Here is a 26331-nt window from a genome sequence, read left to right on the forward strand (position 1 = left end):
AGGGTAACAAGAAGAAAGTTCTCTAGTTAGTGGTAAAGGTTTTATGAGATAAAAAGCAATGTACAAATTGTGCATGCATAAGATTTTCAAAGAACAAGATTTCTAATAAAGAAATATACAAATTACCAAGCTGAAGGATCCACTGAAAGCATTGATCAATTAATAAAGACATTCATCATAATAATTTTTTATGTTACTAATCAAATTAAAATGTATAAAAATGTAGGCAACTGAAGATGTAAAAGAACATGAGAACAATGGCTTTAATACCACCAAACTAAAGAACTTAATGTATAAAAAATAGTAAATAGTGAAATAAAAAGTCATTTGTGACATTAGCTGCTCCCCAGTGGATTATAAAAGTAAATCTTTGGTACTACTCAAAATTTACCCCATAAATATTACTTTGAAACATTTTCTCTCTGACAACTAACAAAGTCATTTAGGTATCCTTTTGAATATTTCTAGATAAGTGATTTCCAATGTCACTTTAAAGACTATTTACATGAAATTTTACTGGTTCACACATGAAATCACAGAACTTTGAGAAATAATGATTTATCTAACAAAAGATGGTAAGCATGCCTAAGTAGATGAACAACTAACTCTGCTTTAAAGAATTAAAAGTTCAGCTTTAGTAAAGCTGTTAGTAGAGTTGGTTTGTATCCTAGTCAGTACCTGAGAACAGTAAGAGTAGGGAAAGAGCTAATTACATAGCATGAGGACCAGAGATCGAGGCTCCAGAATCTACACAAAAGGTGGACACACACAGTGAGAATCTGTAATCACAGTGCTTCTACAGAGATAGGAGGCAGACACTGGAGCATCCCTGGAAGCTTGTAGGCCAACTAGCCTGGTGTATGCATCAGGAGAACAGGCAAAGGAGGCAGGACCAGCATCCAAGCTTAACCTCTGACCTCCATGTATGTGCCATGGCATGTACACGCCCACATGTTCACCTATATTCTCTCTCTCTTTCACACAGACACCAACTCCTCCCTCCCTCCTTTCCTTCCTCTCTCTCTGAGACTTTTGGTAATTCTTTCCCCTAAAGTGGTATGTGTAAAAGTATGAAAGTCTGAACAGGTTAATAACCTGATTTTTTAATTTGAGATAGGGTCTCACTATGTAGCTTAAGATGACTGTGACTTCCTGAGCCCGCTGATCCAGTATGCCCAGCTAATCTGAACCTTCTGCTCCTTAAAAGCAAGCTATTTGCTTGTGTTTTAAGACCTGTTCAACATCTGAAGCATAAAACACAGTAAGAATTACAACACAGCACTTAATGTAATTTGGAGAGTTAGATTTTAAAACTTGATATCAAGGACATGAGAATAAAAACGATGAATTTAGTCACAGTTAAAGGACAGAAACTTTTATATGATGATATAATTAGCTATTATGTTTTTTTTGTTTTGTTTTTTGTTTTTTTTTTTGGTTTTTCGAGACAGGGTTTCTCTGTGTAGCTTTGCGCCTCTCCTGGAACTCACTTGGTAGCCCAGGCTGGCCTCGAACTCACAGAGATCCGCCTGGCTCTGCCTCCCGAGTGCTGGGATTAAAGGCGTGCGCCACCACCGCCCGGCTAATTAGCTATTATGACTAAGAATTATTCCCCTCAATTTGTCAATATGGCTCTTTGGGAAAGTAAGTCTATCTAGTCCAATGTATTTGAAAGAGGTCCCCTTACTTTTGGTAGCTTTGTTAGATGAAATAGCCTTTTCTAGTTGGAAAACAGCATTCCTCTCATCTTCACTGGAGATAGGAACATGGTCTGGTTTCCTTGCAGTTTCATCTGTTTGAACAACCTTTAAAAATATGTACATATGTTTATTACTATTATCAGATTTTACATCCAGGTTTGACTATTATTTATGTTTAATCAGATCATAATATGATTTTTTCTGTGTTTGTTTACTACCTATCCTCATATGCTGGCAGGTCTATGCTATAACCAGGCTCTTTCACCTTGGTCCCTGAGAGACCTCCAGCATATCTCAAGCAATTTATTTTTCTTATTGGACCTTGAATTTTTTTTTTTTTAACTGAAGAGCTTATATAGATAGATAATCTTAAAATTCCACACTTAAATGAAGTTGAGATTCAAATAGTTTTGACTTGGACAAATCTACATTTGACTAAAATTGCATAGTTCAAACTAGCTGATTCATGTAGGAAAAAATGGAAATATTTACAAAATATATAATATGGGCTTTAAGTACTTGCTGATTACTAAGTATTCTTTTTATAAAGAATACATCTTTCTTCATATACTAAGTACAGCATCATTAATGCAGCATATACCACAACAGATTTATCTTTAAGGAGTTACCTAATAGAGAACACACAGAATCAGATGTTTTCAAACAAAAGAATGTCTCCCTCTATTTACTATTTACTTTAAAAATTCACCAAATTATGTTCTGAGACATTAAACATCACAAACATTTAAGATGTATTAAGAAATCAATAAAACAAAAACTCCTGTCTGCATCATGTCTAGTTAATATTCTGGCTGTCACATCTGTATCTATAAGGGCATGTTGATCTTTTAGCTTCAGTGTGAGCTATTTTAAGAAGTTGTGAAACAGACCATAACTCATATTAAAACCTTCAACTGCTCAGGGAAACCTATTAGGCCTGAACTGTTATACCCGTGGAAGCAATATAAGCCAGAAAACATACTGAAGCGTGTTTCCTGGGTGTTAGTCTAGTTTTACCAATGCGAAATATGGGTTGGAAACTTTTTTCTTATAAATGTCCTTAATTTACTACTATATTATTATTTATAAGTTACATGTCATGAATATTTTATTCAGAAAACTCATTCACTTATGCAAAAACTCCACTGCCTACAAAGATCCCTTTCTACAAAATAAAAATATAAGATGGCTGTACATATCATGTCCTTGAGGAAGGTTGCTTTGTGGCTAATTTTTAGAGTATATAAAAGAAAGGCATATAGTAAGCCTGTAAAAAAATACTTTATATATGCATAAGCATATTTACGTATTTTTTTCTTAAAATTTTCCTATTTCATTGCCAACTTCTCAGGTTCTGATGCTTTCTAAGATATTTTCTGGGCATAATTATCAGACCAAATTTCCATCTATTTAACAGCACAAACAAGTGCCACAATGGTAAATGTGCTTGAATGTAATGGCAAACTATATTAGAATACATCACACTAGCGTTACATGAATCCTTAGTGCTGTCTTGCAAGTCTACATCATTCAACTGAGTTTTCTACTCTGCTCTCAATTACTGTATACTCTATCTTCATCTTTCTAGCTTCATCCTGAACTGTTAAAGTTACTTCTTATTCCACCTAAAAAACTAGCTGTCTTTTTTGGAACTCAAGAGCCTATGCTGAGACACTTTGCTCAGCCTTGGTGTAGGGAGGAGGGGACTGGACCTGCCTCAACTGAATCTACCAGGCTGGGCTGACTCCCCAGGGGAGACCTTGCCTTGGAGGAGGTGGGAATGGGGGGTAGGTTGGGGGGGTGAAGGCTGGGGAGTGGGAGGAGGGAGGACAGGGAAATCCACGGCTGATATGTAAAATTAAATTAATTATAAAATAAAAATATTAAACAAACAAAACCTAGCCATCTTTCTCAAGCTCCGTCCAATCTCCCTGAGAAATTCTGTCAGGACCTCAGCGACATGTACAGAGAACCCAGTTCTGTCTCATCTGTCTTATTAGCTACTACCGCTTCATTAAAGCCTGCATTCTTACAATCACTGACAGCGTTTCCTGCTTCTGCCTGTATTTACCACCATTCACTGTAAGGACAGGTTTCTCTGACTAAGGCTAGGAGCTGCTTCTGTCTGTTCAACACCAGCCCAAGCGGCAGGTCAGCTAGGCAGCCTCTGGGTGCATTTCTGTTTATAGCCCATCTCCTCTTTGGAATAAAATGTCCTTAAGGACAAAGACTGTTCATTACGGTATTATCCAGGCTAAGAGTGAGATTTGCTATAAGCTGCAGCTTAATAACCACTAGCTAGCTGAATGAAGGGACTTCTATCTTACCTTGTTGGAAGGTTTGAATTCCTGAATTTTAACTTCTGAAACAATATCCATGAGGGTATCCATTGATAAGTCCTGATTTATTAAAAAAAAAAAAAAAGTTAATTTTATCAACACATTTCTTTGAACTCTGAATCTGAGATTAAAAACTATTAAAAAAGGTCCTTTTATCACATTAACTATTTAGCAACTTAATTAAGCAATATATCACTCATGTATTTATAACCATTTGAAACATTTACCTCCACTGTGTCAGAATTATCAGCCATAAAGGCTATTGGGGGAAAGGAGGCTTGGAGTAAAAATGTACTTATTAGTTAACAAGCTTTAAATTTTTGTTCTTTCTGCAAATTTTAAAAAAGGGACCATATTCCTATATCCTCAGTGTCTAAGGTTTACCTTTCCCGAGTTATGTTCTAATGTATAATCAAATTCATACACTGAGAAGCAAAACAATAATGGTTCAAGTTGAACTAGATGAACCTGCATCTACATTTACTACTAGAAAGCACCTATGAAAAACAGACTGCTTTTGAGGCTAGTTAGGACTTGTAACACAAGACTGAATACCATTACTTATTCCTAGACCTTTATGTGGTAGTTATCAGAAAGATTCATCTAAAATAGGCATATTAAATGTTAAATACAGATCCAGATTCGGTAGCATACATCTGTAATTTCAACAGCTAAAAGGCTGAAGATCCGGAAATTGAAGCTAGTCTTGGAGAGTTTGTGTAGTTACTAATAAAACCCTATTTTAAACAGGATAATGACAAAAACTAAGACCTTTTTCTACTTCTCTAATCAGTTTACTTGAAGGCAGAATTTACATAACTCTAACATGTATTTAAAGAGAAAGCTAACTTATGCACATGTGCTGTCTCACAAAACTCTAACGAACCTGTTGGATAGGACTCAAAAAAGACGATGTCTAAGAGAGTGAGTATGATTCTAAGGTACGAAAATCAAAATAAGAGAACTCTTAGATTTCTGAAAATGTATGAAAACTAACACTAAAAGAGACAAAGAGAAAAGAAGAGAATCTAGCTCTAAGAAGCATTTTTAAATGCTATGTAATGGCTCATGATTTCTAGTTCAGAGCAACTTAGGATAACAGAAATAGGTAAGCAGGTAATAAATACTTTTATTACTTAAGTATGATTGTTTTTCCTAAATATTATTTCAGCATTTAAATTCAGAAAGAAAAATTAATATTTTCTATTTACCAGTACTGCAATCAGTAGCCAGCTTTTGCAAGTTAGAACGGACAATAACACAATAAAATAAAACGTTTTCTCTTTCAATGCAAAAGAATGATTCTAGCTGGGCATGAAGGTACATGCCTATAATCCAAGCACTTAGGAGGTGAAGCAGGAAGATGTGGAGCTCAGGGCGAGTTCTAGCTACACAGTGGATTCTGGACAAGCCTCAGCTAGGTGAGCTCACGTATGAACCAAACAAACAAAAGAATGACTCTTGAGATCTAAAAACACATTTCGATGCTACCAACCAATTCAACCTGGGTTTTGAATCACTTGCTAGGGCGTGAACAGTACCTTACCTTTTCTGAAAATGGAATGCAATATACTGTAGCGTATAATTTTGCAGCACTCTGAAGAAAACTGAGATGCCTTTTGAAATGAAAACAAAAAAAGCAGTTTGAATGGCAGTTTTAAAGAAGATATTTAAGTCAACAGGAAATACAACCTTTGTATTAACACTTAAGAGTTACATTTAAAGAACTTTTATTTCATAATAATTTTTACCATTTTTAAAGTTAAGACAATGAAATTCTTGTCTAGACTAAAACAATATAGAAGAAAATACCAAATTTTCTTTTGATACAAAAATGTTTATCAAAAACATTCATAATATTCAAGTAGTAACTAGCAATACTATGAAGAGAAAAGTGAGTAAAAACTATTAGAATACTTGGAGAAAAGTCCTTTTAATTTATGAGAAAACATGTATCAGGTATGAATGAGAATACACTAGGTTTGAACCAAGCAAAATAATTTACTTAAAAACAAAAACGGGTATGTCGTATCAGAAAGGCAATTTATGATAATGTAACTCAAGTTCTGAACCAAGCAATCGACAGGAAAATTAAGCAAAGTGCCATTTGTAGAAGACAAGATTAGTGAAGGTAAGCTAAGTGTCTGATGAGAATATACACAATTAAGTGTGAATCTGAAAGCAGTGTACACATACAGGCATCCACACAGAGACAAGCTAAAACAGTACCTGGATTAATTTAGGCAGCTAGTATTAATTGAATTTTCCACCTTAAGTAAAGCATCTTTAGCTTTAGTTAGTGTAAGAACATTTATTATCATTTTATTTTCTTATGGGCAAAGGTAGGGGTGACTTGGTTTTTTTTATGGAGTAGATATTACAAAGAATAGTTATTTACCATGTAAATGAATGGATGCACATTTGTGTGGAAAGATGTGGCGGGCTCTTTTGACCAGAATGATTTGTTAACTTTGGAATTAAGAGTTTCAATCATTTAACACTGAAGACCCTGTAGTGTCCAGCTAAGAAATTTACAGTGAAAATATACACATATACTTACAAAGTTTCATTTAAATCAAATTTTATTGGAGAAGGCGGCCTTTTTGGTGACTGCCAAAACAAACCTGGTAAAAAGATAAAATATTGTTTTCAATAAATATTGGTCATATCCAGTATGTTACATTATAATTTCTTCTCAATACTTATACTCACTGCCATCTTTTAATCGTGTGTCAAGAGGGAAACAGTGAAGAAGTTGTAGAGCCTAAAAAAGGAAAAGGAAGAATGAAAAAAAAATTCCCTGCTCTTTGTTGCTATCTGAAGAAAAAACCCTGAAGTTAAAAAATATAAGCTTTGCTCATATTTGCTCAGGATTCATAAATCAAACAAAACAAACTGAAAAGATAACACAGTGAGGTCTTGTAGCCACGCACAAATCAGTTTATGTTTTCTCCTGTCCTGCTGTTTTAGCTTTCTTATAACAAACATGAATGAATATTGACTACTTCATTCCTATTGTACAAATGGCATATTTTAGTCATAATTCTGCTTTATTCTAAGAGCTAACTCTTAGAATAAATATAAAAACAAATTGCATTCAGCATTTCAAAATTATATACTTAAGATGTGATTGGAAGAGGGTGAGATATGATACAGATCTGTAAACTAATGCTTAAATCTAGGTAAAAGGTAAATAATGATTACTATGGACATTATACTCTTTTATTTCCATGGTTCATTTTTTTAATAATAATAATAATGATGATGATGATAATAAAACAGGGTTGATGCTCAGCAGGTAAAGCTACTTACTGCCAAGCATAATAACCTGAATTTGATCCCTAGAACCCATATGGTGGATGGAAATGATTCCTGTAATTTGCCTTTTAACTTCCACATGAGTATTGTGACATGAGCAATACTTCTACAAAACAAGTAATTAAAAATGTAATAATAAAAATAAAATCCCAACCAAACAAAAACACAATCACAAAAGATATAAACTAAAAAGAGCAAAGAGAAACAAAAGGCCACTGATAATTATGATAAAAACAGGTGGAATATGAAGGAAAGAAGTCCTATCTCCTGGTGAGATGTGAGCTTAGACCATTTCTCTAAAAAGCAAATCATGCAGGAAGAAAACACACGTGTACTCAAAGACTGTTTTTTTTTTTTAAAGATTTATTTATTTATTATGTGTACAGTGTTCTGTTTGTATGTATGTCTGCACACCAGAAGAGGGCACTAAATCTCATTATAGATGGTTGTGAGCCACCATGTGGTTGCTGGGAATTGAACTCGGGACCTCTGGAAGAACAGTCAGTGCTCTTAACCTCTGAGCCATCTCTCCAGCCCTCAAAGATTGTTTTTAAAAGATGAACGTATAAGGTAAGGGCCTGAGGGAGGGATTAACAAAGTACAGTCTGTTAGCTATGTGACTGCAATCAAGAATAACAGGTATTATTACTGAATACATGCCTTGGCCTATCCTAAATGCTTTATATGGATTAGCTTATTTGATGACTACCACTACACTGTGCAATGCACTTTTTTTTTTTTTTTTTCAGAGCTGAGGACCGAACCCAGGGCCTACCACTGAGCTAAATCTCCCCCAACCCTGCAATGTACTTCTTAATCGTTTAGATTTTCAGACAAAGAAAACACATAAGATGTGTTTATGAGTTATGTTTGGAAAAGGCAAAATTCGAACAAAATTTCCATCTGAATTATTAGTCTCTTGTTTCTATTCTGAATAAGCTTCTTAATGAATGCATTCTTATTACCTAGAGAAAAAATTTATCTGTCTAAAACCCAACTTTGTAGCTAGGGTCAGCTGACAATCAAGCCAGTAAGTAAAGCTAAATGTTTTAATTAGTAACATTCAAAGAGAAACTAGTCAATGCCTAGCCTTTACACTCAGCTAACTATTTACTTGTGAAAGGCTGGGTGTAAGAAAACAACAGATACTTTAAGACAGGGACATTAGTAATAAATAAATAGGCCAAGGACAGATCTTTGCTTAATGTCTTAGAATGTATACCTACCTTATGGTTAAAATATTTTTCAAACTTTAGTCTTGCTAATTCTACACACTGGGACCAATTTCTGGGTCTTCTGCTAAGTAGCTTAATAACTTGAAAACAGCCTTCTAAACTCTGTCCATTTTGTATCTTCTAGAATAAAAGGAAAACAAAGAAAAATTAAACACTTTCAATTACAAGCATATACACATTCCAAAAGTATGAGTCAAAGCCTGAAAGATGGACTCACAGGCTTAGTATTTTCACTTTTTTTTTTTTTTTTTTTTGTGCCACAAGCCCTTATCTTTCATTCTTTTGGTGTTTTTTTTTTTCTTCATTTTTTTTTTTCATTTTGAATGAAGAATAGGAGGGGATAGCAAATGAAATTTCAGATTTTAAGTTTCTTAATTCATGACATACCTTCATGTTTTCCTAAGTACAAAAGAGGTCCTTAGTATATGAGGACCTATTATCTATTATAGGATAATAGTTAATATAAAATTTACCTTTTCAGTTGTATATGATCAAAAAATGCAAGGCAGTATCTTTGAAGTTGACCTTATTATGAGAGCAATGAGATTACTGTCCAGAAATGATTATTTTCACTTGAATTAATCTGAACTTTTTCCCCAAGAGTTTACCAAACCCTTTGATTACCTATTGCTCTCACTGGGTTGAACAACAAAAACTAACATTTTAAGGTAAAACAGTGACAATGGCATACAATTCAATTTAATTTTTTTAAAAAAGGCTGTCAGTGACCTAATTTCAGGATTCCCAGTAACATTTCACTGTGATCAATTGGACCACTCTTATTTCTGCAGGAAGGTTTTCACATTTTTAGGTAACTAGAAACAAGGTTATAAGGACATAAAGGATTAAGTCTGTAGTAAAAGGCATTAACCTTTACCTGTAAGACGTCTTCTGCAGAAGGATAAGCTTGCCAAAATTTGTTAAACAATGAAGGCTTATGGGAAAAGGAACTTTCAAACTGTAAAGGAAAAACAGAGTTACAGGTATATTTAGAAGTTATAATATGGCCTTTTCTAATTCAGAGAGGATGAAGTCATTAAGAACTTTCACCTTGTCTCTTGCCCACTGGATAGTATGTTCAATAGCAGCTGGAAAGGACTTCAGAGTACAAAATGGTATTTCCTCCTCTGGGGGGTCCCGCTATTGAAAAATAAAAATCTCAGTATTATTTACTGCTGGGTACTGGTGTGGCGTGGCAGAAAGTCCTAATGGCAGATCACCACACACTATTCATTGTTTTCTTCTCTAAAGTTCAGGTGACATGTAAAATTTTATAACATTACTTTTTACTTTGGAAAGTGATTCAAGAATCCTTATTATAAGTTCTTAGCATATTCCAGGTCTCTACATGAAGAAAAACATTTGAGAATAAGACTCTTTGTAGTTGTAGTTTCCTAGAGAAAATAGATATTAAATAAATGGAGAATGAGTAAGGTGTCTCACTAGAGAAGCACCACTCAAGATCTCCTTGTCTATTAGAGGCTGTGTTTACAGCCTAGGCTTACTGGTTTATTCAGTCAAAAATGACTCAATTTATGCCCTTTTAACTTAGAGATATCTACTTTAATTTGCTGATTTATGAGCTACCAGTAACTATTTAAATTCAAAGAGGAACACTATTAAGAATATTAAATTGTTTTACAAGAATTTGAAATAAAAAACTAGGAGAAATTTTAGCAAATGTAAGAATTCCCTACTGTGTAAATCTTCCCATGAAATTTTGCATATCATCATTTCCCTCCCGTTTAATACACTAATTAAACAGTTTAATCTATTACATTATCATCATTAAATGTATCAATGTATTTCATAAAAGAAAATGGGTAAACAGTGAACCCTAAGAATTAAAAAACTTACTAACTGAAACATACTCTTCAAATCAAGGGACAATGATACTTATAAAAACCATATACCTTGAATTATTTTACTTGAATTGTCCATTTTAAAATAATAAAGGATACAATTATTTCCTAGACTAACAGTCTCAACTTTAGCAATATTGTAAAATCATTTATGGGGGTCAAAATTTTACATTTTATCATCTATTTAAAATTCATTCTCTCTCTCTCTCTCTGTCTCTCTCTCTGTCTCTGTCTCTCTCTCTCTCTGTCTCTCTCTCTCTCAAGAATCTTTTTCAGGTAGATTCTTGGTAAATTACCAAGTTTATTTACCAGGTTTCACATATATTTCTAATAATGCATGCTGGGTCATAAATTCTTAATGAAGATAAATATTAGAAATGAGTACACAGCTATTAGACTTGTAATCTTCATTCTTTATATGCCAGCTAATTATCTTACACAATAAAACCAAAAGATCAGCAAATGGATTATGATTCCAAGTCTTTGGTGACAGCTCTGTTTTCAGTACAAAAGTTTAATTGCTCCTAAAAGCGTTTTGAACTCTAGGGGTGTTAGAAAACTTAAAAGTTCTAAAAAACAGTAAAGACTACTCCAGGAAAGACAAAATTTTTTTTGATGATTTCTAAAAATTGTATGTAGGGACCAAAGAAATGGCTCAGTTCGTAGACTGTTAGCTGGGTAAGCCTGAGGACCTACATCTGCTCTCAAGCACCATGTAAAAGCGTGTGTGGAGGTATGTGCTTGTAATCCAGCACAGGAGAGGCAGAGGTGGAGGGTTGGGGGTCGGGGGCATCCCTGGCATTTGCTGGCCAGTACCTTGTCTCAAAAGTAAGAGTCCAACAGAGGAGGATACCTGACATTGAACCCTGGCCTTCACACAGGTGTGCCCCTTGCACCCTGAACACACACTGAAATCCTGTGTCAACATACTTAAAAACGCAGATGCACATAGATAGTGAAAACCAAAATTAATAAAGTGAAGCAAATTTACTGATTCCTCAATGGAGACAAAAATTATGACATAAAAAGACAGACATTTTTTTAATATACCGACTTACGTGACTGTTATAAGATTCAGTCAACTGAGGTACAATAATTTCAGTGTGTCCCTTTGTGCCCATTGTTCCAGAATCTAGGAGAGGCCGGAGGTTTGCTAAGCAACGGCTGTTTGGAGACAAAATATGTGAAAAAAAACAAACAAACCACAAAAGTGAGCAATAAAAGGTAAACGGAGGACAGCTACTTCTGTATTTAATATTCCACATGCTGATAATTTCTGAACGCAGTGTTGTAGGAAACAGAACATGACCCACGTAACAGTCCTACTTCCTAGCCCTATGACATATGTAAAATCTATTGTCCAACCTAAAACTTTGTTTCTTTCCACTTACTACCCCCAAATCCTGGGGTTTTTTCACCTTAATTATTAACTATGTTATTCTTTCTTCACTTTCTTTCTATTTATTATTTGGTTATTTTCTGACTCACTATAAGTTCTACCACACTATATTTTCTCAATCAGCCTTTATTCCAAGCAGTAGTAACTACTTTCATTAGTCATGTTTTTCTTAAATTTTTTGTACACAGCCCCTCTAACACAAAAACACCCAACAATAAATGCAATTATTATTTTTTTCTTTCTTCTGCTCAAAATTTGTCTTCTTTCTCATTTCTCAACTGGTAAATCTTCTCTGACAAATGCTCTAGTATATTAACATTGTAGTCATATAATGATTCATTCAATGACTGATTTCATAAATCACATTGAATGAAATCAGATGATTGGCACTGAAGATATAGTGGTGGAAAACAAATGGTCTCTGGATGAAAGATTTAGTAAAGAAACAAACATTAAGTAAACACATATGTAAAAAAAAATAAGTGCCACAATGAAAAAGTATTAAGAAAGGCAGATAACATCTGTTTGAAGAAAGACACTTAGGATGAAACTGAAAGATGAGGGAATGGCTTAAAGGAAAGAACAGGCAGGTATATTTGGGGAGAAGAATTTTGGAGGGATAGAAGTACAATTTCCTGAGGCCAAAAACCAATTTCGTTCCTCAGGTAAAAAGGTCTCTGAAGAACCTAAAGAAGGCATCGACAGCTAGAATAAGGAGAGCCAGGGAAGACTGTGCACATTTAAAGTGGGAGCAATGGCCAGGCGGTACGTATTGCATGAAAAACATTCATGCTGTTTTATCAATATTTAATTTTTCTCAGTATAATAGGAAATCATCAGCATGCTTGAATTTGAGTAGTACTATTAGAGTGACATAAAAAAATAATCAGAAAATTTGGTAGTTTTTCAAAAAGTGAGGGTGAAAAACAAAAATAAAAATGAAAGTAGTTCTTTATGCACTGGAATTTCAAGAACATACCTGTCTACATATCTCCTGGCTTCCACATTATCTAGTGCTGTAATAATGATATCTTGCTTAGTATAAAATTCATCACTGTATATACTCTCAGTGGCTGGACAAACTTTGTTCAGATGTGCATCTATTTTTAATTGAGGATTTATTTTCAGAGTTGCTTCAGCAGCAGTATAGCTTTTAGGTTTCTAAACAAGTAACAAATAAAAACAGAAGGAATAAATGTTAAACAGAAAAGATGAACTATGACTGAATTTACATATACTAACCATTTGGAAGATCTATGAGGTGATAGCAAGGTAATGAAACTAGCTCAAACAGTTTACATATTAACAATCTAAACAACCTTCATTGTGTAGCAAAGTGCTTTTGAGATTTTAAAATATTAAAAAATACTAGTTAAGACTTAAAAATAATTCTTTTTTTTTTAATTAAAGGTTAAGCCATCACTGAATTATTTTGTCATTTCAGGTGCTCTAAAGGTTCATTTTGAATACTGGCTCTGAATCTACATCCTTTAGCATCCTCCAAATTTGTGCATCTGATTTAATGGTCTTTCTGTCTCTCCTAGCTCAATTATAACATGTTTTATTTCTTACTCTAAGAACAAAGTCAGAAACTCTTAGAACTCAGGAAATTTATAGATAGGTCTTCATTGTTCATCTAGAGATAACACACAAAATGAACTGTTTTAATAGGATATTTTACTTCACAAGAGGCTCCAATGTCATGTCCTCTGTGTTTATATAAGAGGCTATCAGGTTAACTAAGACACCTGATGTAGTCTCTTCTTGTTCATAACATGCCTAAACTTCATGTCCTACGGCTGACAATGAGTTGACAATACAAGGGAAAAATTGAAACCTAAAGCACATGCTTTTGATGAACATATTTCTTTCTTTTCCGCACTGTTTTCTGATACAGGGTTTCACCATGGAACTATCGCCAGCCCATTACTCACTTGTAGACCAGGCTGGCTTGGAACTCAAGAGATCTACCTGCCTCTGCCCTTGAGTACACTGATTAAAGGAATAGGCTACCATGCACTGCTTGTTTCTTTTTCTGATTTAAACATTTTGATCTTTGAGAAAACTAAGTAGTCTTTTACAATAAAAGGGGATGTTAAATAAAAATAGTACGGCAATTTTAAACACTAAACCTGGCCTGCTCTAAAACAAAAAGCAGAGTTAAAGTGTGTGCTTTGTTAAAACCTCCAATTAAAGAACTTGTTCATGGAAACATACTTTGGTGATGACAAAATGAAAAGTACTATTCATGTTTTGCAACTCAAATATTAATATCCAAAAATCAATGCAAAAACCAACTTTATTATGTATAAAAGATAACTTCTGATTTTCTCCAATTTTGTTCTTCCCAAAGAACACTTCGTTCTTTCTCTTAAGAGTCTAACAAAGGGCGGAAGCCCTCAGCAACCATTACCTATTTAGAAGAAGAAAACAATGACAAACCTGGATGTGATGAGGTCGAAACAGGAACTGTCTGTTTAGGTTGGATTTTTCTATCAAGTCAGGATCTGTAACTGTAACCTTGTATCAGAGGAGAACAAAACAAATAAATCTGCTTTGCATTTTTCACTATGACTGAAACAGTACCCTCAAATTATTTTTTCTAGTAAAAGTCATTACAAAAATAAAATTCTGAATGATTGCCAATAATGTGCTATCACTGTTAGATTTAATTCCAATTAATGTTTAGTCAACAAGCATAGTCCAACTAAGGCAGGATCTTTAAACTACAAAGTAGTTGAGTATTTTTTAAAATAATTTTTATGTCTGTGGCTGTTTGCATGTTCTCAGGGCAGAGTCAACTAGCTGTAACATTTGACCTATAGGCCTAAAGTATTTGCAATTTAGCCCCTTAAGAAAGCTTAGACTCTTAATTCTATAAAATGAAAGAAAACAAAAAGAGCCAAACTAATGTGCAGAGTATTGAATATGTATGTGCTACTCAACTAGACTGAAGAAGACTGGCCTAAGTACAGTACTGCTCAGCACGGGTTCCAGTTCCAGGTGTTGGTTAGTGTTCACACATTGGTTTTCGTTTAGTAATTTTTCTGAGGTATGCGCCTACCTTTTTTGCAGAAATTTTTTTTTTTTTTTTTTTTTTTTTGTCCGAGACAGGGTTTCTCTGTGTAGCTTTGCGCCTTTTCTGGGACTCACTTGGTAGCCCAGGCTGGCCTCGAACTCACAGAGATCCGCCTGCCTCTGCCTCCCGAGTGCTGGGATTAAAGGCGTGCGCCACCACCACTCGGCTTTTTTGTGGAATTTTATGTTAGAGGGTATCTCTTTCAATTTAACAACTACAAATAGCAGGGTTGGGACACAATGTCTGCAAAAAGGTTCACTGTGTCTTTGATTCTGAGCTTCCATGAGGTGGGAAGCTTTAGGATATTCCCCCCACGATGCTTGCTTCACTGTAAGCCTACAGTGATAGAGTCAAGAGGTTGGGGACAGAAACCTCTAAAACCATGACCAGAACACATCTTCCTTCATCTGAATGTTTCTCTCAGGTGCTTGTTAGTGACGAAGACCAACACAAAGCTAAACAGACGCTGTCTTATGAAAGTTCACAATACCTCCTCACTAATCACTGTGATTAATGTTTTGCCCTTTTGTTTCCTGAAATCCTGCCTTTTTATTCTTTCCACTTTGTCTTCTACTAGACCGACCAAGTTTTCATGGTAGGTTTGTAAGTTAAACATTTTTATGTAGTTCCAACTTTTGGAACATATCACTTCTCTTCTAGAAATCTCAGCTTCTGTGGAGAATGAGGCAGAAGGATTTTTATTACCAGGCCTGCCTAAACTACAAAGTAAATTTAAGGGCAGCCTCGGCAACTCAGGAAGGCACTATCTCAAAGGAAAAAAATGGGGAGGGGAGTTAGCTTTGTGGGATTTGAACAGCATGCTCAAGGACCGAGGTTTAATTCCCCATACAGAAAAACAATTCTAAAATTAGTTTTAATTAAGTTATCTAAATTTTCCATGTTCTAACTAAACACTTTAGTAAGATTTTTAAAAATAATTTTCCCAATTTTAAATCAGTAATTATTCAGAGATTTTTAAAAATAAATCATTTCACATACTTGAATCTAAGTTGAATGTCCACAAATTTCATGGCTTATCCTTCATTTACAGGTCACAAACCTGTACGTTGCCCTTCTTGAAAGACAATTAAATGCAGAAATGCAGGCTGACAGTCGTTTTCCCTCTCATTATAAAACTAACCTCCATCACTGTCTTGTCCTGCCTGTTACTCAGATGTCTCTTCTGGAACCTCTTCCTGTACCCCGACAACTTCACTATCATCACATCTGGTTGTTAAGTCTACTAATTGTTCAGAATATATTTTGGAAAAGTTGTCAATGCCCTTTTTTTCTTGTGTTCTTACTTCTTTGTATCTTTGTCTTTACATTTAAAGATTTTTTTCATATGTAAATTTTTCTATTACCTAAAGTATTCCTTTTTTATATGTCTCAGGGGGCTTCATTCCTTTGTGATGGCTGATTCTTCTATGAAGTGGTTCTCTACTGCCGTTAATTTTTTTTTTTAATTACACATATTTGTTATTTATTTGTGTGAGCACATGCACAAGCCACACTAGGGCATACATGTGAGGTGCATCTGTGTGTGTATGTGTACGTTCATGTTGTATGGACATGTATATGCCGGGGTGGTATGTGGAGGCGAAAAGATAACTTGTGGGAGTCAGTTCTCTCCTTCTACTATGTGGGTCCTTAGGATGAAAATCAGGTTGTCAGACTTGGCGGCAAGTATCTTTACTTCATAAGTCACCTCACAGATCAGAGTTCCATCTTTTAAAATGTGAATCATCAATGGATAATGTTTGTTCTGCATAGTCTATGTGCTCTGGACAGCTATGGCTGAATTTTACACCTGTTTAAAGAGCTTTGGTGGTTTCAACGGGCCTAAATTTTCTATAATATATCTGCTTGAAATTTTACCCAATATAACATTGGATCCATACACGAGCATAGAGTATGGTCTAAGAGTCTTATCTTCTGGTGAGTGATTTCCTTTTCTACTTAAAACTTTTAGACATCAAAGAGAGAAAAAAAATGTCTCTTGTGTTTAATTAAAGGTTTCATTTCTCCCTTGATTCTAGGTACCTGGGGATTTTCTTTCCATCTTGGCTGTATCTATGAACACTTACAGTTTTGTTACAAAAACATCTGTGTTGAGACTGACAGCAACCTGTCCACATTACATGCTTTATTTTGCTGTCTGTTGTCAATAGGTTTCTTCATTACAGCTCTTGTCCAGACCTTTATCTACTAAAAGCACTGTGACCATCCATACAGTTAAAACATTCAGGTGACCCACAAGTTTACAGTAAAGAAGGGAATTTTATTTTTTAAATCAAATAACTTTTAAGCCACTAGACCCATGGTTTATGGAGCACAGTGTAGTAATGCTAAGCATGGATACTGTAATATGTACCTACCTATAGCTGTGACAATAATGAATCCTTTTTAAAACTAGAACAATAAGCCAAAATGTAGATTCTCATATACTCTTTAGTTACTTGTGTAGTGTCATTGTTAGTTACCAAGATAAATATATGAAGTCAGTAATGGAAATTTTTATCCTGAAAGGTAAAATACCACTAATGAAACTATTTTAAATATGACATTATTTTGCAATGAACTCAGTCGGAAGAATTTCAACTGTATACCAAAGTATGTATTATTCCCACTGTTGGAAACTCACCATCTAAACTGTATTAGTACCCTGCAGCTTCCTAATGTCATCTCATGTTCATGTTAATTAGCAATAGTCTCACAAAATAATAACATGGTTTTCAGTTTGCAAAGCTATGACAACAAAGGTTCCTTTTAATTTTGATCTTGATGGTAACTACAAAAAGAAACAAAGTCCATTTCAGTTTTGGAGAATTTCAGAAAGTTAAGAACCGAGAAGCAGAGAATTTGTCACTTAAAAAGTGACCAGAAAACAATTAAAATCCTCCAGTTCTCAGCTTAACGATCTACCTGACACACAGGCTGGTACAGTCAAACACAGCTCAAAAAAGGGCAACAACAGAAATATAAACATTGACTCTCAAAAGCTTGTATCTTACCATTCCCTTCTCTCTGCTTGTACCAACACCCAGTAATGCAAAGTTCTTTAACATTTCACAGCCTATGGCGCCACATCCTACCTATTTAAGAGAACAGGAGTATAAATGTCAGACAATAAAACTATAATCTACTTAACAAAGAATTTTCACTCAATTTTCTTTAAATGCTATTACAACAAATACTATTTTAAAAAATGACCATTTGTGATTCACTTGTGGTCGATTTTACTTTTACAGGTTTTATAACACCTTATAAGTGTCTCAATTAAAGAAAGCACAAAACAAATAAGGAAAATAGACTATTTATAATTTCTTTAAACAGAAAACATTTGAAGACTCCTAGCAAAAGCTGAACACAGAGCTCCCTTTTTACGGCGGCTAGAAAACAATGGCAGAAACAAAACAAGCCAAACCACCGAAGCGCAGAGCTGGGGAACAGGACAAATCTTTACTCTAGACATTTGTCAGCTCATCTGAAAGGCAAAGTCTGTTTAATGCAGTTCTAAGAATTTTAAGTAAAATAGATTATTTGAAACTTAATATTTCTAAGAGGTTCCATCTACATGCAAAATCTCAACAGTAATTGTTAATCTTTAAAATATTACTTTATACAAAAAAATGATTATTAAAACCAAGTATTATTTGTAAGACTGGCCAAGAGTATTTTATGCTCTTGAGAAAAATTTCTCTCAAAATATACTAAGACATTTAAAAAAGAGAATACATTTACTCATTATTAATTTAGTGAGAAAAAAATCTCCATGTTTTTAAAGTACTTCTAGAGAACTGTTTAGTGTTGAAAGCTATTATATTCATGCTTTATTTTAAAATGCATAAATTCTTTAGATCATGAATTGGTAAACTTTTATGTAGAGAGCCAGACAGTAAAATTTTAAGCTCTGGAGGTTATATGATTTGTCAGTCACTCATTTAGATCCAGTTGACTTTAAAAAATTAACTTGACAATCAACATCAGTTTGAACAACTACTTATTCCCATCCTTATTCATACTTACTAGGAAGACATTCAGATTGTGTAGCTTCTGACACAATGTATTTCCAATGCAGGCTCGTAAGGCATCATATCTATCTCCTCTGAAGAAACATTTACCAACACAAGAGAAAGATACAAGAAATACATTTTATTATTGTTAATAACAATTCAGTATTGTGTTTTAAAACAGAATATACTGTTTTAAGGGTTTTCTCCATCCCTTCTCACCCCTAAACAAAGAACTAAAGGGCCAGGCAGTGGTGCCACATGCCTTTAATCCCAGCACTCGGGAGACAGAACCAGGCAGATCTCTGTGAGTTCAAGGTCAGCCTGGTCTACAGCAAGATATCCAGGACAGGTGCCAAAACTACACAGAGAAACCCTGTCTCGAACCCCCTCCTACCCCCCCCAAAAAAAAACCCCACAAACAAAGAACTAGAGGTAATTAATGACTGCTAACAGGGGAATAAGCTTCCAGGGATGAGGCCCCTCATTGGTTATCTAATACAAAGTAGACAACACTGAATTCAAACACACACACTGCCACACTAAGTGAGCAGACTGTATTTATATATTTATGCATATATATAAAGAAAATTATACAAGAGAGGACATCAATTTGAGAGGGAATAAGGAGCATGGGAAGAGTTAGAGAAAGGACAAGGAAGAGGGAATTGATTTGACTGTATTTTATTTCAACTTTTTCAATATAAAAAAGTTTTCCTCAAATCATGAGAAGAGCTACCTTCCTTGAAAGAGAAAAGATCCTACCAATATCCAAATGACTTAAGTGAAGACGACTTTTTAGTTTAGAATACTCAGGGGATCCATTCTAAGATCATCAGTGGATGCCTTAAACTTTGGATTATACTGATCGCTAAGTATACTAAATTTTATACTGTACATACGTGTATAAACGTATGACACCACACACCATGGTAATAACTTCTTTAGGCTGAATACCAAAGGAAAATTAACAAATTTCTTTCCCCTTCTTTGCAATTTTATGATTAGATTATTTCTTCTTTTTGAAATTTATTATTTTTTGGTTTTGGGAGACAGGGTTTCTCTTCGTAGCCCTGGCTGTCCTGGAACTCACTCTGTAGACCAGGCTGGCCTCAAACTCACAGAGATCCACCTGCCTCTGCCTCCTGAGTACTGGGATTAAAGGTGGGTGCCACAACTGCCCAGCTAAAATTTATTTTTTATTTGGTTTTGGCTTAGCTGTTTTTTGTTGTGCTGAGCAGGGTCTTGCTTACGCTGCCCAGGCTTGTCCTGAACTTCTTCCTGCACTTCCTACTTTACTATGGCATTGGCCACCATGCATGGCGATTACCAAATGTTTTCAACCTCGGCGTACAACTGTTTTGTTTCCTTAGATAAAAACATTCACTTTCTTTATATAAAGACGGCATTTTTCTTTCTTCTCCTTGGTATAGTATCACTGCCAGCATCACTACTAACTCATTTGAAGCACACTGTATACTTCAACCACCAAGTTTACTGTGAACATAAGAAACTTTGATATTAACAGAGATAACTTCTAAAGGATTAATGGACAGACAGAAGGATAATTCATGCCTTGAAAGGAAACTGCAATGTCATCACTTATATTGTTGGATATAATGACCAAATGTGTGTATGTATGTATGTATGTATGTATATATATATATATATACATACATACATACAACTATATGCAGTTTAAATTTATCAATAGTTATTTCTGTACTTTTTTATTTTCTAATTTTTGTATTTTGCAGGTAAGTAAAATCTCAGGAAGTTAAACTACAGATAAAGATGGACTACTGCATTCAAGAAAAACAACTGCTAAGATAATTTTGTTTTAAAGTTCTTAGTAGAATCTATGGGAGGTATTTGGAATTATTAACTCATTTAAACTGAAGGCAGAACTCTAGGTTATGTGGTTTTCTAGGATAATGAAATCTCTATAAAGTTTTAACTGGTTTTGAAAAAGATTTATGGCCTCAAATGGAAGGTGATTTATACATAAAAAAAATCACATATAGCAAGCAATCTTTTCCACTATTTTTTTCCACTAATGACATTTGAATGTGTTAATCATTCTCATGGCATACAATCTAAAACTCCCTATCACTATGTCAGATGTGGTAACAAGACATGGTACTACTGTAATATTTAACCACTAGGCAGGGAAGAAACAAGCCAAGAGTAAAATGTCAGGAGAGACATCTAAGACAGATACTGGCTTACACAAAGGTGCTCAATCTCTCATTCCTCTAGAGATACTAAGAAAAAATAAGACAGATTTCAGCATTACCGTGGGAGGAACTCTTCGCGACCAGGACTGCCCAGGGACTCGACAATATCTGCTGCTTCAAGATACAGCTTAGAGAGAAGATAAAAATGTAACTATGCATTAAACTTAAATCACACACACACAAAAAAAATCCCCACTTTTCTTATAGTTATTTAATAATCATGGGAATAGAAAAATAAACGTTTCTAATATATATTCTTAAAACAACCATGAAAACCCAAAAGAACTGTTGCAAGGTAATTCATGTCAGTTATCCATACTAAGGATAATTTTTTTTAATCTTCAGAGGAAATTTACCTCAAAATCTGTTTTCCTAACTACAGAAAAACTCTGGAAGTCTCATTCAATTCTAGTTACATGTGAATAAGCAGTACGATTAGCTTGAGAACAAAGCACCTACTCTGCACTTACTTTCCAACTAGATATATTTTATGTCATCTTTAACCACAAACATAACGATAGAAGAAAAGATCTAGGAAGACAGTTTCAACATTTTTAGAACAAAGAAGAATTCAATTCAATAACGATTAAAAGAACACAGCCTTACTCATATGTTCATTTAAGTAAAGTTTTGAATTTGCACATAACCAAATGTTTACCTCTGTAAAATAACTACATTAATAACATAATTTATATTTCATATGATGTTAAGAGTTGTAACTAAGCAGATTTCCACTAATCAATTTGTTATCTATTTAAAATAAGTTAGCAGAAAAATGGTATTGTGTAGGTGCAATGTTATATTCAAAATAAACTCAAAAAGAAAGGACAGGAGGACTGTGTATAGACTTTTTGCCAATCAGTTTCCTTCTGGTAACAGACTGAGTGTTTTTAGTTCTGGTAACATTTTTATTGTATACAGCTCTTAAATTTACATCATTCCTATATTCTCCATCTTCAGGCGATATCAAGAAGGAAACCTGAAGATTCGTGATGGCAAAATTTCTACAGAAAAAGTTCAAGAGCCCCGGGAGCCCCAAAATGCTAAGTGAATGGTACTAGAGAAAAACTATAGCATAGGAAATTCAGTATTGTTATTTCACGTGATAGGAATACATCTGAGAAAACAACTGGGTTATAACCTAACAGACAAAATATACTCACCTGTTAGTTTCCATTAAAGAATTAAGATCTTGAATTTCAATTATGGAATTATGTCACTTGCCTTTTCTAATATATTTACACAACGTTATAATTAACAACATATTCATATTATAGATGGAACCCTCAACTTAAAATGTAAGGAAATAGGGAAAAACTGAACTCACCCATTGGCACAGAGGAGAAAACTTCCCTGTCACGGCTTTTAATACTTCTTGGCTGGCAACCCCACCGACTGCTGCAGCAAGTGGGGGTAAACAGCCTTGAGCAGTCCACGAGAGCCAGCGCACAATGTCAGGGTTCACTTCAGGCTGCAACACAAAGCACAGACCACGGTGATACTAACAGTGTAACAGTGTTCACACAGTACCTGTGACTTCAATGACCAATATTATTAGAACGTAATTTCAAACGAACAAACAAAAACCTCAAAACTACTCAATTTCCTTCCTAAATAAAAATACCTTAATCTCATGATAAAAACACCAATTTTCATGTTGCCTCAAGAAGCTTTTTTATATGCTAGTCTCTATTCGCTTTTGCTTTTCTGACTGTAGTCTAGACTACCATTTAGAATCAAAACAAGTATCTATACAATTTATAGCTTTTGCTGAAAGAACAATCCTACAATGCCAGTTACATAATAAGTGGAATTTAAAAAGTTTATAAAACTACAGAAAAAACCTTAACCCAGAAAAGAATAACAATAACAACAAAAAAAAAATGACAGAACAAAAATGATTTTAAAAAGTTCTTTTTCTTTTCTTTCTTTTCTTTTTTTTTTTTTGGTGTGTATATAGTCTTCTACAGATACTTAAACAACATCAGGTGTATGTGTAGAAAGCAGAACTGTAGATTTGTGATGAAACAATGGATTCGTACTTTGAACACCATGCAGAACAGTAGGAAGGGAAACTCTCTCAGGAGGGTTTAAGGGAACGAGAAAAGGAAAGCTTATATGAACACAGACACACAATCTGGCATTGCAGAATTACAGTTTATGACTACAGATCTGTGACCCATGCAGCGTGTAGCACAGAAGGGCTCCTTGTGTTCCGAGCTTGCTCCCTTCTGCAAAGGCTGGGAACCATCTTCAGAGGTTTCATTGTTTTAAATTTTTTTTCCCAAGGAGAACAGAAGTCTCTGCTTTTGTTGTTATTGTTTTGTTTTTAAATCTCTAAGCCCAAAGGTCTCCCCCTCTACACTGGTTAAGCAACCACCCTGAGAATCAGTATGATCCAGGTCTGTGGGCTGGGAGGTCCAGCCTGTGCTGCACAAGGAAGCAGGTGGCACAGCTGGAAGCTGGGCATGAAGGATTTCTCTGTGCAAGCATTTCACCAGCCCCGAAAGCTTCTGTCTGACTGCTTTCTACCCAAATCTCAGAGCCCTAGACACTCTGTAGAAACAGCCTCTATTTGGGCATTTCTCATGCCTGGGCCTGTAGTGGGAGATCAGCTCCGATGTTAGAGAGCTTCCAACCAGAAGGTCCTCAGCCTCAGCTGACAGAAACAGCATGAGAGTTGTGGCTCCAGCCGTTGATGTAGTACTCAGTATGAGCACTCAGTGACAGGAATTCACTCCAGCAGTAGTCAGAGAAGCATTTGGCTTTGTGAGAACACCAGGTCAGGATTGAGCTGAAAACAGCCAGTGCCAGTCTAATCTATCCAGAGTTCACAGGAAAAACAACTGAATACTCTCTCTTTTTTTTCCCCTCAGTTTTTCCAGACAGGGTTTCTCTGTGTAGTTTTGGCGTGTGTCCTGGATCTCTTTCTGTAGAGCAGGCTGGCCTCGAACTCACAGAGATCCACCTGGTTCTGCCTCCCGAGTGCTGGGATTAAAGGCATGCGCCACCACCACCCGGCCTGAATACTCTCTTGTCCCCCACACATCAAGTAAACTGCAAAATGACAAGCCTGAAGGAAGAAAAATGAAGCAATTCCCACTGCTAACTCTTCAGCAAGGAAGAAACCCCAACCAGCCTTTCTGTTGTTTTTTTTCTTAGCCATTATCTGCTATACTAATACCTCCTACTTTCCTGTCATTTCTTGCTTTCTTTCTCTATCATCTCTTCTTACGTAATTTTTAATACTTTCACATCTTTACTCACTTACCCTAATTCCTAGCGTACTTCTTGTCTCCTATTATTAGGGGTGTAACTAATATTTATAATTGATCTTTTTTTAAACTTTAGGTATCTGGTTTGCTCTTGAACTGTTACTGCCATTACTATGGTCAACTCTCTTGAAGAGCACTGAGGAGTAAGAGTTCAAGAGGATTCCCAAAGACCACCATTCAAAGCCAGAAAAGGATGTATCTCCCAACAGACGCACAAGTGATAGTGTATACACAGAAAAACAAACAGCAAGACAACCCAATCACTGAACTCAAAGGAAATGAAGTGGTATTAGAAGTAATGCAGACTAGAAATTAACTAAGTAGAAACCAAAATTATGAAACTATGAGTTGATTCTGCAGAAGGATGAAAAGTTGACATACTGCCAAAATACCCAAAAGGAAGGAGCGGGGAGGAAACCCGGAGGAAACCCAAATCACTAAAACTAGAGATGAAAATGGGGTTTACACAGATAAACTGAAACGCAGGGGAATAGGGAATACTTATAGAAAATACACTGATAATTTAGGAAATCTAGAAAAAAAATGAATACATTTCTAGACATCTATGACCTATTAAAATGGAACCAAGTGGATACAAAAGCAACTAAGTGGATATACAATGAGCAGACGGATTGAATCAGAAGTAATGAGTGTCCCAACAAAGCAAAACCCGGGGCAGTTGTCCTGATGAGTTCTACCAGATTTGTAAGGAAACTATAACCCTGCCAAATTATAAAGCTTTTAGAAAAGCACAGAAGAACTTTGTAATTTTGATTAAAATATGGTAATGCCACAGAATCAGTAAGCAGCATAGGGGAGATCTGAATTAGGGAAATTAATACATAGAACATTTATGTTATAAACAAATACTCTGTTGACCATAATTTTTTAAGTATTTACCTTCTCTTCCAAGGTTTCACTTATACACACTGTTAATTTCAACAGTTCATCTGAATCTTGCTGACATCTACAATTTGAAACAAAATATCACAATTTCAATTTTTTGAACTGCTGCCAAGGTCATATTCATCATAAGATACATATATATAAATAAGAATGGGAAAATCTGCTAGTATATAGTACAATGTGTTTTAAGCTAACTTCAAAAACTGTCTTATGAATATATTACTTCAAAATCATGGTCATCTAAGACAGCACATGAGATTCAGATTTAAACATATAAGGCAAGAAATTTTTTGTAATTTCTGACATAAGCTAGAAAACATTATCACAGATAAACAATTCAACAATTAGCAGGTTTTGGTTTTAAAACCTACAGATTTTAAAGTCTTCAAATATGAAAAACTCCCATGCAGTATGATTCCATTCTTACAAACTGATTTTTCTACTTCCAACAACAAATCACCCTAACTAACATGTTTATGCAGTTTGTCATATTTATTAGTAATGTAATTACAAGGCTTAGTTATATTTTTTTAAACTATAATTTCTGAGACATAGTTTTCATAAAAAAAAAGAGAACAGTTATTTTAAGCAAAAAGCATTACCTGATATTTGGCTTACGACTGTAGTTTTCCTGAAAATGGTCCAAGGCAAGCATGGCTGCATGAATCTGTAAAGGTTCCTATTTGAAACATAAAAAATTGGACAATATTTGTCAATTGCTGTGGACTAGGCTAAATGTTTTTCAACTATTAATTTCATTCTCACAATAGAAAGTATAGTATGATGAATGCCTTAGAAAAGTTAAATGATTTGACTTCAAGACCACAACGTATTTTAAGAAATATTTCCAAATGACTAGTGTTTACTGGGTTATTCATATGAAGCATCAGTTGAACAACAGTTACAAAACATTTGTACAGCCAGGTGTGGTGACAGACACCTTTAATTCCGCTTTAACAAAAGTGGAT

The 26331-nt window shown here is 34.8% G+C and overlaps 1 protein-coding gene across 1 annotated transcript in view; it reads right to left on the reverse strand.

Moving 5' to 3' along the window:
- The window catches only part of Uba6 (ubiquitin like modifier activating enzyme 6), a 64402-nt gene that overhangs the window by 14015 nt on the left and 24056 nt on the right, over positions 1-26331 (reverse strand). The window contains exons 12-28 of the mRNA XM_059274604.1: positions 25966-26042; positions 25358-25424; positions 22510-22653; positions 21242-21309; positions 18962-19040; positions 17947-18027; positions 14296-14373; positions 12833-13014; positions 11513-11618; positions 9643-9732; positions 9470-9550; positions 8584-8712; positions 6752-6803; positions 6600-6663; positions 5586-5655; positions 4028-4099; positions 1688-1805 (exon numbers count right to left, since the gene is read on the reverse strand). Coding sequence (XP_059130587.1) covers positions 1688-1805; positions 4028-4099; positions 5586-5655; positions 6600-6663; positions 6752-6803; positions 8584-8712; positions 9470-9550; positions 9643-9732; positions 11513-11618; positions 12833-13014; positions 14296-14373; positions 17947-18027; positions 18962-19040; positions 21242-21309; positions 22510-22653; positions 25358-25424; positions 25966-26042 — 1558 coding nt within the window. The remainder of the gene's footprint in view (positions 1-1687; positions 1806-4027; positions 4100-5585; positions 5656-6599; positions 6664-6751; positions 6804-8583; positions 8713-9469; positions 9551-9642; positions 9733-11512; positions 11619-12832; positions 13015-14295; positions 14374-17946; positions 18028-18961; positions 19041-21241; positions 21310-22509; positions 22654-25357; positions 25425-25965; positions 26043-26331) is intronic.

Source organism: Peromyscus eremicus, chromosome 10 (genome assembly GCF_949786415.1).
Source record: "Peromyscus eremicus chromosome 10, PerEre_H2_v1, whole genome shotgun sequence".
NCBI lineage: Eukaryota > Metazoa > Chordata > Mammalia > Rodentia > Cricetidae > Peromyscus > Peromyscus eremicus.